The sequence below is a fragment of the Coregonus lavaretus genome, assembly GCF_964263955.1.
Source record: "Coregonus lavaretus genome assembly, contig: HAP1_SCAFFOLD_5283, whole genome shotgun sequence".
NCBI lineage: Eukaryota > Metazoa > Chordata > Actinopteri > Salmoniformes > Salmonidae > Coregonus > Coregonus lavaretus.
This window is the reverse complement of record NW_028166214.1, coordinates 1-11,958: the sequence shown is the minus strand read 5'-3', so window position 1 is coordinate 11,958 and position 11,958 is coordinate 1. Positions and strand designations below refer to the sequence as shown.

Genomic DNA, 11,958 nt, shown 5'->3' with positions numbered 1-11,958 from the left:
CAGAGGGTGCAGAGTTGGTGGCCGGGGTAGAGGTAGCCAGATGGAAAGCATGGCCAGCTGTAGCAAAATGCTTGTTGAAATTCTCGATTATTGTAGATTTATCGGTGGTGATAGTGTTTCCTAGCCTCAGTGCAGTGGGCAACTGGGAGGAAGTGCTCTTATTCTACACTTGGTCTTGGCACGGACTCCATTTACTCCGGTCTTGGGTCTTCACTCAGTCTCGCTTTAGGTGGTCTTGAAACAATGGTAACGGGACATTTCCACCTGTGACTAACCCCCCGGGGTTTTACCAAAAAGGCGTAGACTTTTCCGTTTCCACCTCCACGGACCAGCACCCGTGTCTCACTGGGCCATGGCTCGGGCGGACATAAGAATGGCTAACTGAACATGGGGTTAACACCTTCCCACAAAGCAACTGTCTTGATGATGCAGAGGTTGTTGATTCTGGAGTGTCACACTCCTGATGGAAAAAATACTTCACAAAAAATAAGACTAGACCTTACATAACAAAACACTGGTGACACACTGGTGCGGGGAAAGAGTCAGGTGGAACTGCCCCATAAGTATTAGACAACAACAAAGCATTATCAGCTGAGTGAATTAGAGTCAACAAGCTTGATGGAAAACCATCAAGATACTCATTCAAATGAATGCCAAGTCAAAGCTTAATGGAAAACATTTTATTCAGAAAGCACTGACTGTACAACTGAATAGAGGAGAAAGTAATATGACAAGGAAAAGACCATCATACAAAAGACGTCACAACGTCCAAACCAGACGTCACAACGTCCAAACCAGACGTCACAACGTCCAAACCAGACATCACAACGTCCAAACCAGACGTCACAACGTCCAAACCAGACGTCACAACGTCCAAACCAGACGTCACAACGTCCAAACCAGACATCACAATATAAAAACAGACATGACATATATCAAAAACAGACATTACAAATATCAAAAACAGACATTACATATATCAAAAACAGACATTACATATATCAAAAACAGACATTACATATATCAAAAACAGACATTACATATATCAAAAACAGACATTACATATATCAAAAACAGACATTACATATATCAAAAACAGACATTACATATATCAAAAACAGACATTACATATATCAAAAACAGACATTACATATATCAAAAACAGACATTACATATATCAAAAACAGACATTACAAATATCAAAAACAGACATTACATATATCAAAAACAGACATTACATATATCAAAAACAGACATTACAACATCACATCACCTTGACTAGCTAAACACTTCCAACCAAAAACAAAATGTTAAAAATATATTTATAATCTGGCTTCATGGGCCCTACTGAACGTAAATGTGACATTCTGCATAATGGTTGGTACAGATACTTGTTTCTTAAGAGGATAACTTAGATCTTTAACCGCAGGCATAGTTGTGAAATAAATAGCCACAAGAAGCGATGGGACAGAGACAGGAGCTGGTTGTCGTCTCGCCACGGGTGGGGGAAGGCCAATCGAGGGATTATAAAAAAATACTCTTTATATTAAAGTACAAAACCAGTTCTAGGAGACAGAGATTTTTTCATTCTCAGACAATAAATTACTCTTTTACAACGCAGAGAGAGAGAGAGAGAGAGAGAGAGAGAGAGAGAGTTTGCTCCTGTTGAGTCAAGGGAATAGTCGTTTCTGGCTACGTCCCCAATTATCTCACCTTCCTCAAAGTGTGCACTCGTTCAATTCCCTTCACTGATTTGAAAGGAATTAAGTGGTATAAGAACTCTGGTAGAAAGTTCCCATACCTCCACCAATACAATACTTTTAGATTGGTGACGGAACGTACATTTCAGGACAAAGCAGACATTTTGGGGGGGGGGGCACCCAAGGGGTTCAGAATACAAAAAGGAAGGCGGAGTACTTGGGAGTGGAGTTACACCTGATTGGTTTCATTCAGGCAGTGACTTCCTGGTCTCCTCCTGCCTCTGGATCCTCATCATTATAGATGTTCTCAGCCTGGAGGGAGAGACCGAGAGAGAGATCATTATAGATGTTCTCAGCCTGGAGGGAGAGACCGAGAGAGAGATCATTATAGATGTTCTCAGCCTGGAGGGAGAGACCGAGAGAGAGATCATTATAGATGTTCTCAGCCTGGAGGGAGAGACAGAGAGAGAGATCATTATAGATGTTCTCAGCCTGGAGGGAGAGACCGAGAGAGAGATCATTATAGATGTTCTCAGCCTGGAGGGAGAGACCGAGAGAGAGATCATTATAGATGTTCTCAGCCTGGAGGGAGAGACCGAGAGAGAGATCATTATAGATGTTCTCAGCCTGGAGGGAGAGACCGAGAGAGAGATCATTATAGATGTTCTCAGCCTGGAGGGAGAGACCGAGAGAGAGATCATTATAGATGTTCTCAGCCTGGAGGGAGAGACCGAGAGAGAGATCATTATAGATGTTCTCAGCCTGGAGGGAGAGACCGAGAGATCATTATAGATGTTCTCAGCCTGGAGGGAGAGACAGAGAGAGAGATCATTATAGATGTTCTCAGCCTGGAGGGAGAGACCGAGAGAGAGATCATTATAGATGTTCTCAGCCTGGAGGGAGAGACCGAGAGAGAGATCATTATAGATGTTCTCAGCCTGGAGGGAGACAGAGAGAGAGATCATTATAGATGTTCTCAGCCTGGAGGGAGAGACCGAGAGAGAGATCATTATAGATGTTCTCAGCCTGGAGGGAGAGACCGAGAGAGAGAGATCATTATAGATGTTCTCAGCCTGGAGGGAGAGACCGAGAGAGAGAGATCATTATAGATGTTCTCAGCCTGGAGGGAGAGACCGAGAGAGAGAGATCATTATAGATGTTCTCAGCCTGGAGGGAGAGACCGAGAGAGAGATCATTATAGATGTTCTCAGCCTGGAGGGAGAGACAGAGAGAGAGAGATCATTATAGATGTTCTCAGCCTGGAGGGAGAGACCGAGAGAGAGATCATTATAGATGTTCTCAGCCTGGAGGGAGAGACCGAGAGAGAGATCATTATAGATGTTCTCAGCCTGGAGGGAGAGACCGAGAGAGAGATCATTATAGATGTTCTCAGCCTGGAGGGAGACAGAGAGAGAGATCATTATAGATGTTCTCAGCCTGGAGGGAGAGACCGAGAGAGAGATCATTATAGATGTTCTCAGCCTGGAGGGAGAGACAGAGAGAGAGAGATCATTATAAATGTTCTCAGCCTGGAGGGAGAGACCGAGAGAGAGAGATCATTATAGATGTTCTCAGCCTGGAGGGAGAGACCGAGAGAGAGATCATTATAGATGTTCTCAGCCTGGAGGGAGAGACCGAGAGAGAGATCATTATAGATGTTCTCAGCCTGGAGAGGGAGAGCGAGAGAGATCATTATAGATGTTCTCAGCCTGGAGGGAGAGACCGAGAGAGAGATCATTATAGATGTTCTCAGCCTGGAGAGGGAGAGCGAGAGAGATCATTATAGATGTTCTCAGCCTGGAGGGAGAGACCGAGAGAGAGATCATTATAGATGTTCTCAGCCTGGAGGGAGAGACCGAGAGAGAGATCATTATAGATGTTCTCAGCCTGGAGGGAGAGACCGAGAGAGAGATCATTATAGATGTTCTCAGCCTGGAGGGAGAGACCGAGAGAGAGATCATTATAGATGTTCTCAGCCTGGAGGGAGACAGAGAGAGAGATCATTATAGATGTTCTCAGCCTGGAGGGAGAGAGCGAGAGAGAGATCATTATAGATGTTCTCAGCCTGGAGGGAGAGACCGAGAGAGAGAGATCATTATAGATGTTCTCAGCCTGGAGGGAGAGACCGAGAGAGAGATCATTATAGATGTTCTCAGCCTGGAGGGAGAGACCGAGAGAGAGAGATCATTATAGATGTTCTCAGCCTGGAGGGAGAGACCGAGAGAGAGATCATTATAGATGTTCTCAGCCTGGAGGGAGAGACCGAGAGAGAGATCATTATAGATGTTCTCAGCCTGGAGGGAGAGACCGAGAGAGAGATCATTATAGATGTTCTCAGCCTGGAGGGAGAGACCGAGAGAGAAATCATTATAGATGTTCTCAGCCTGGAGGGAGAGACCGAGAGAGATAGATCATTATAGATGTTCTCAGCCTGGAGGGAGACAGAGAGAGAGGTGGTGTGGAGTGAGTAAACCTGGGACAGTGTGTGTGTGTTTGTGTGTGTGTGAGACATACAGTGAGGGAAAAAAGTATTTGATCCCCTGCTGATTTTGTACGTTTGCCCACTGACAAAGAAATGACCAGTCTATCATTTTAATGCTAGGTTTATTTGAACAGTGAGAGACAGAATAACAACAACAAAAATTCCAGAAAAACGCATGTCAAAAATGTTATAAATTGATTTGTTATGTCTCACCATCTGCCAGACTTGCATGATGTTGTCCTCAGACACAGAGCAGATGACCCAGGGCTCGTTGGGGTTCCAGGAGAAGTCAGAGATCTTGGCTGTGTGTCCTCCATGGATGAACTAGGGAAGGGTTGGGAAGAGGACAGAAACCTTTTATTGGCTGTGTTTACCTCACTACAGCTCCCTGGCCCGGCTGCTGCTCAACTCCTGATCAAATCAAATCCATTTTCAATATTAACGTTTTATTTTTTATATCGACTGTACGTAAAGCTACAAAGAGTGCCTTCACTGTAAAGCTCACCAGTAGTTCAGGAGGGCCGTCCTCTGCGTCCTCCGCAGACTGCTCCTCTCCTATTTTGCTACAGAACAAAAAAACACAGCAATGAGTTTATCAGAGGCCTAGGGATAACACAATTATATGTCCAGTCTCCTTGACTTATTCCACGGTGTTGTTACAGCCTGACTTATTCCACGGTGTTGTGTTACAGCCTGACTTATTCCACGGTGTTGTGTTACAGCCTGACTTATTCCACGGTGTTGTGTTACAGCCTGACTTATTCCACGGTGTTGTTCCAGCCTGACTTATTCCACGGTGTTGTGTTACAGCCTGACTTATTCCACGGTGTTGTTACAGCCTGACTTATTCCACGGTGTTGTGTTACAGCCTGACTTATTCCACGGTGTTGTGTTACAGCCTGACTTATTCCACGGTGTGGTTACAGCCTGACTTATTCCACGGTGTTGTTCCAGCCTGACTTATTCCACTGTGTTGTTACAGCCTGACTTATTCCACGGTGTTGTGTTACAGCCTGACTTATTCCACGGTGTTGTTACAGCCTGACTTATTCCACGGTGTTGTTCCAGCCTGACTTATTCCACTGTGTTGTGTTCCAGCCTGACTTATTCCACGGTGTTGTTACAGCCTGACTTATTCCACTGTGTTGTTACAGCCTGACTTATTCCACGGTGTTGTTACAGCCTGACTTATTCCACGGTGTTGTTACAGCCTGACTTATTCCACGGTGTTGTTACAGCCTGACTTATTCCACGGTGTTGTTACAGCCTGAATTCAAAATGGATTACATGCGTTTTCCCCTCAGCCATCTACACACTATACTCCATAATGAAAACACGTTTTTAGAAATGTCTGCAAATGTATTGAAAATGAAATGCAGAAAATCTAATTTACATAAATATTTACACCTCTGAGTCAATACGTTAGAATATACCTTTTGCAGCGACTACAGCTGTGAGTCTTTCTGGGTAAGTCTCTAAGAGTTTTGAACACCTGGATTGTACAATATTTGCACATTATTCTTTCAAAAAATTATTCTAGCTCTGTCAAGTTGATCATAGCTAGACAGCCATTTCAAGTCTTGGCATATATTTTCAAGACGATTTAAGTCTAAAACTAACCCAGGTCACCCAGGAACATTCACTGTCGTCTTGGTAACCAACTCCAGTGTAAATGTGGCCTTGCGTTTTAGATTCTTGTCCTGATGAAAGGTGAATTTGTCTCCCAGCGTCTGGTGGAAAGCAGACAATCATGTTTTCCTCTAGGACTTTGCCTGTGCTTAGCTATATTCTGTTTATTTTATCCTGGAAAAACTCCCCTAGTCCTTGCCGATGACAAGCATACCCATAACATGATGCAGCCACCACAATGCTTGAAAACATGGAAAGTGGTACTCAGTAATGTGTTGTATTGGATTTGTATGTTTTGCAATCTTTTTTATTCTGTACAGGCTTCCTTCTTCCCACTCTGTCATTTAGGTTAGTATTGTGGAGTAACTACAATGTTGTTGATCCATCATCAGTGTTCTCTTAGAACACCCATTAAACTCGAACTGTTTTAAAGTCACCATTGGCCTCATGGTGAAATCCCTGAGCGGTTTCCTTCCTCTCCGGCAAATGAGTTAGGAAGGACGTCTATCTTTGTAGTGACTGGGTGTATTGATACACCATCCAAAGTGTAATTAACAACTTCAGCATGCTCAAAGGGATATTCAAATGTCATTTATTTTTATTTTTTTACCCATCTACCAATAGTTGCCCTTCTTTGCGAGGCATTGGAAAACCTCCCTGGTCTTTCTGGTTGAATCTGTGTTTGAGATTCACTGCTCGACCTTAAATATAATTGTATGTGTGGGGTACAGAGATGAGGTCGTCAAAAAAATCATATTAACCACTATTATTGCACACAGAGTGAGTCCATGCAACTTATTATGTAACTTGTTAAGCACATTTTTACTCCTGAACTTATTTAGGCTTTACATAACAAAGGGGTTGAATACTTATTGACTCAAGATATTTCAGCTTTAAATATGTTATTACATTTGTAAAAATTGACATCATGGGGGTATGGTGTGCAGGCCAGTGACACAGCATCTCAATTTAATACATTTTCAATTCAGGCTGTAACAACAAAATGTGGAAAAAAAGTCAAGTGTGAATAGTTTCTGCATCACTATTGTAGTGAAAGGTGCTAAGTTCTTTACTGTGTCCTACCTGAGGTCCCACACGTTGAGTCGTCTGTCAGTACCACTGGACGCCAGGATGGTCTCGTTGTGGGGCGACCACTGGACCTGCAGCAGCCAAATCGGCGAGCTCAGATCAGACACAGGACCAATCACAGGGCTCAGAGGAAATAGGCTAAACAAAGTCTCGCTAAACTGCGTCCTACCTGGAAGATCTCATCTTTGTGCGACTCGAAGGAGTGGAGCTTCAGTTTGAGATTGCGCAAGTCCCACAGAGCCACAGTCTGAGGAGAGACAACACAGGCACGAGATGATATACAGCTGTCATTACTGTTATGCAACCCTTATGACATGTCATTACTGTTATGCAACCCTTATGACATGTCATTACTGTTATGCAACCCTTATGACATGTCATTACTGTTATGCAACCCTTATGACATGTCATTACTGTTATGCAACCCTTATGACATGTCATTACTGTTATGCAATCCTTATGACATGTCATTACTGTTATGCAACCCTTATGACATGTCATTACTGTTATGCAACCCTTATGACATGTCTTTACTGTTATGCAACCCTTATGACATGTCATTACTGTTATGCAATCCTTATGACATGTCATTACTGTTATGCAACCCTTATGACATGTCATTACTGTTATGCAACCCTTATGACATGTCATTACTGTTATGCAACCCTTATGACATGTCATTACTGTTATGCAACCCTTATGACATGTCATTACTTTTATGCAACCCTTATGACATGTCATGACTGTTATGCAACCCTTATGACATGTCATTACTGTTATGCAACCCTTATGACATGTCATTACTGTTATGCAACCCTTATGACATGTCATTACTGTTATGCAACCCTTATGACATGTCATTACTTTTATGCAACCCTTATGACATGTCATTACTGTTATAATAATAATAATAATAATAATAAATAATATGCCATTTAGCAGACGCTTTTATCCAAAGCGACTTACAGTCATGCGTGCATACATTTTTTGTGTATGGGTGGTCCCGGGGATCGAACCCACTACCTTGGCGTTACAAGCGCCGTGCTCTACCAGCTGAGCTACAGAGGACCACATGCAACCCTTATGACATGTCTTTACTGTTATGCAACCCTTATGACATGTCATGACTGTTATGCAACCCTTATGACATGTCATTACTGTTATGCAACCCTTATGACATGTCTTTACTGTTATGCAACCCTTATGACATGTCATTACTGTTATGCAACCCTTATGACATGTCATGACCGTTATGCAACCCTTATGACATGTCATGACTGCTTATGGAAATAAGCCTTTGGCCTCATTTCCATTTTGTATGTATGCAATGCTATCTCCGGCATGGTCAGCCATCTACTTTTCATCAATTCAAATCAATCTAAGTTTTATGTAGCGCTGACAGTGTCATGAATACAAATATGAAAACCAACGTTGTCTGCAAAGCTGGTAGATAAGCTGAAATGCAGCTGACAGTCAGGGATTGGAACCACAATTATTTTCCAATCCTTTCGTTCTGAACAGAACCATTATTATTTTCTTTGTTCCGTTCCACTGTTCCGACCGGCAAAATAACGGTCTGAAGCGGTTTGAACCCAAAACAGTAACAGTTTATATCGTTCCTTCCTGTTCCTAAAACATCTGAAATATGATTATTTTTTTTTTTTTACATTGAGCTAGACATTAAATGACTTCACCAATGGATAGAGCAGCTTGCTATGGAGCATGCATTGGACAGACAAGTGTAGTGCAGGGTGCGAGAGGAGAGCGCTGGGCATCTCGTTGTTATGAAATGCGTTATCTGAATTACACCCCTACGGAGGAGCGGCTTCTATGAAGGACCTTTTGAAAGTCTGAACTTCAGAGAGTTGGCTTAACTGACGTTGGACCAGAGGTAGGCCAGAGCTAGACCAGAGCTAGGCCAGAGCTAGACCAGAGCTAGACCAGAGCTAGACCAGAGCTAGACCAGAGCTAGACCAGAGCTAGACCAGAGCTAGACCAGAGCTAGACCAGAGCTAGACCAGAGCTAGGCCAGAGCTAGACCAGAGCTAGAGCAGAGGCCAGAGCTAGACCAGAGCCAGAGCTAGACCAGAGCCAGAGCTAGACCAGAGCCAGAGCTAGACCAGAGCCAGAGCTAGACCAGAGCCAGAGCTAGACCAGAGCCAGAGCTAGGCCAGAGCTAGGCCAGAGCTAGACCAGAGCCAGAGCTAGGCCAGAGCTAGGCCAGAGCTAGGCCAGAGCTAGAGCAGAGCTAGGCCAGAGCTAGACCAGAGCTAACGTTAGCTAGCTAGCTAACAAGCTTGTGTGTGTAGAGCGCCACCAGAATGAAAAAAAAAACAAAAAAAACACTTGTTACCTTTTTATAGTTAATAAGTCCGACGTGAAATATGATAACTATAAAATCCTTAACTAGCATTGAAAAAGTTAATCCATTCATCTCTAATAGCAGGTAGTCTAAACACACTGGAGGGAGGGGGGGGGGGGGACAGGTAGTCTAAACACACTGGAGGGGAGGGGGGGGGGGGGGGACAGGTAGTCTAAACACACTGGAGGGAGGGGGAGGGGGAGGGACAGGTAGTCTAAACACACTGGAGGGAGGGGGAGGGGGAGGGACAGGTAGTCTAAACACACTGGAGGGAGGGGGAGGGGCAGGTAGTCTAAACACACTGGAGGGAGGGGGAGGGACAGGTAGTCACCACACACTGGAGGGAGGGGGAGGGACAGGTAGTCTACACACACTGGAGGGAGGGGGAGGGGCAGGTAGTCTAAACACACTGGAGGGAGGGGGAGGGACAGGTAGTCACCACACACTGGAGGGAGGGGGAGGGGCAGGTAGTCTACACACACTGGAGGGAGGGGGAGGGACAGGTAGTCTAAACACACTGGAGGGAGGGGGAGGGGCAGGTAGTCTAAACACACTGGAGGGAGGGGGAGGGGCAGGTAGTCTAAACACACTGGAGGGAGGGGGAGGGACAGGTAGTCACCACACACTGGAGGGAGGGGGAGGAGGAGGGACAGGTAGACTAAACACACTGGAGGGGGGAGGGGGAGGGACAGGTAGACTAAACACACTGGAGGTAGGGGGGGGACAGGTAGTCTAAACACACTGAAGGGAGGGGGAGGGACAGGTAGTCACCACACACTGGAGGGAGGGGGAGGGGAGGTAGTCTAAACACACTGGAGGGAGGGGGAGGGACAGGTAGTCTAAACACACTGAAGGGAGGGGGAGGAGGAGGGACAGGTAGACTAAACACACTGGAGGGAGGGGGAGGGACAGGTAGTCTAAACACACTGGAGGGAGGGGGAGGGGGAGGGACAGGTAGTCACCACACACTGGAGGGAGGGGGAGGAGGAGGGACAGGTAGACTAAACACACTGGAGGGAGGGGGAGGGACAGGTAGACTAAACACACTGGAGGGAGGGGGAGGGGGAGGGACAGGTAGTCACCACACACTGGAGGGAGGGGGAGGAGGAGGGACAGGTAGACTAAACACACTGGAGGGAGGGGGAGGGACAGGTAGACTAAACACACTGGAGGTAGGGGGGGGGACAGGTAGTCTAAACACACTGGAGGGAGGGGGAGGGGCAGGTAGTCTAACACTGGAGGGAGGGGGAGGGGCAGGTAGTCTAAACACACTGGAGGGAGGGGGAGGGGCAGGTAGTCTAAACACACTGGAGGGAGGGGAGGGGCAGGTAGTCACCACACACTGGAGGGGGGGGGGGGAGGGACAGGTAGTCTAAACACACTGGAGGGAGGGGGAGGGACAGGTAGTCTAAACACACTGGAGGGAGGGGGAGGGGGAGGGACAGGTAGTCTAAACACACTGGGGGGAGGGGGAGGGGGAGGGACAGGTAGTCTAAACACACTGGAGGGAGGGGGAGGGGCAGGTAGTCTAAACACACTGGAGGGAGGGGGAGGGACAGGTAGTCACCACACACTGGAGGGAGGGGGAGGGACATGTAGTCTAAACACACTGGAGGGAGGGGGAGGGGGGGAGGGACAGGTAGTCTAAACACACTGGAGGGAGGGGGAGGGACAGGTAGTCTACACACACTGGAGGGAGGGGGAGGGACAGGTAGTCTAAACACACTGGAGGGAGGGGGAGGGACAGGTAGTCTAAACACACTGGAGGGAGGGGGAGAGGGAGGGACAGGTAGTCTAAACACACTGGAGGGAGGGGGAGGGGGAGGGACAGGTAGTCTAAACACACTGGAGGGAGGGGGAGGGGCAGGTAGTCTAGACACACAGCTGGCAAAGATTTTCAGCTGGCAGCCAGACACTGGAATAAGTTTGAGTGACAAAGTGAGGGCTTTGCATAGGCGCTTTGTTGTGGTTTTTTGGGACTGGGAACGTAAATGAACGTTATTAACCGATTCCCATGCTTTTAAAAATAACGTTTTATTCCCCCGGAACAGTATAGATCACTTTCGTTTTCGGTTCTGGTTCTGTTCCTCACAATTATATATATATATATATATATATATATATATTATATATATAAATAAATAAAAAGGTGTTCTGTTCTGTTCCCTTAACCAGTTCCAACCCTTGTTTATAATGATAGAGTGTTCAAGTAAAGAGTTACCAAAACCAACCTTGTCTGCAGAGCCGGTGGCCAGGATAAATTCGCTGTAGGGGTTGAAAGAGAGACAGTTGACCTCCGCTGTGTGGGCGTCCACCGCATGGCTGGGCTTGGACGTGTTGTTGGAACGAGTATCCCAGCTGAGAGAGACAGGGGTCAAAGGTTAAGGGACAGATGGTTGAGTTGACCTCTAATCAGTCCATTGCTGCAGTTCAATTCAGTTTTCCGTTTTGTAAACTACTAAAATACACCATTGTGGCTATTTGTACATGTAAATAAACCCAATCTATATAATATTCTTGTTAGGGACTGTTTCGGTACAAGTTACATTTTTTAAACTAATTTATATTTTGTAAAACATATAATCAGATTATTAATAAGCAAGTAAGTTCCCATTCCATCTGAGGGAGAGAGATCAAAGGTTAGAGGTGACGGGATAGTTGACCTCTGCGCAGAGTTCATTTAAACAGATTGACAG

At 45.7% G+C, this 11,958-nt stretch overlaps 1 protein-coding gene across 1 annotated transcript; it reads right to left on the bottom strand.

Annotated features, from left to right (window-relative positions):
* Window positions 1-665: 665 nt before the first annotated feature.
* Window positions 666-11,620, bottom strand: LOC311114958 (histone-binding protein RBBP4-like; the record flags this gene model as incomplete). The annotated part of the gene is made up of 6 exons (XM_084190179.1): window positions 666-2,012; window positions 4,396-4,506; window positions 4,688-4,745; window positions 6,895-6,971; window positions 7,070-7,147; window positions 11,494-11,620. Coding segments are annotated over 6 exons (514 nt in total), but the record flags the coding sequence as incomplete, so codon positions are not given.
* Between the last annotated feature and the right edge of the window lie 338 nt (window positions 11,621-11,958).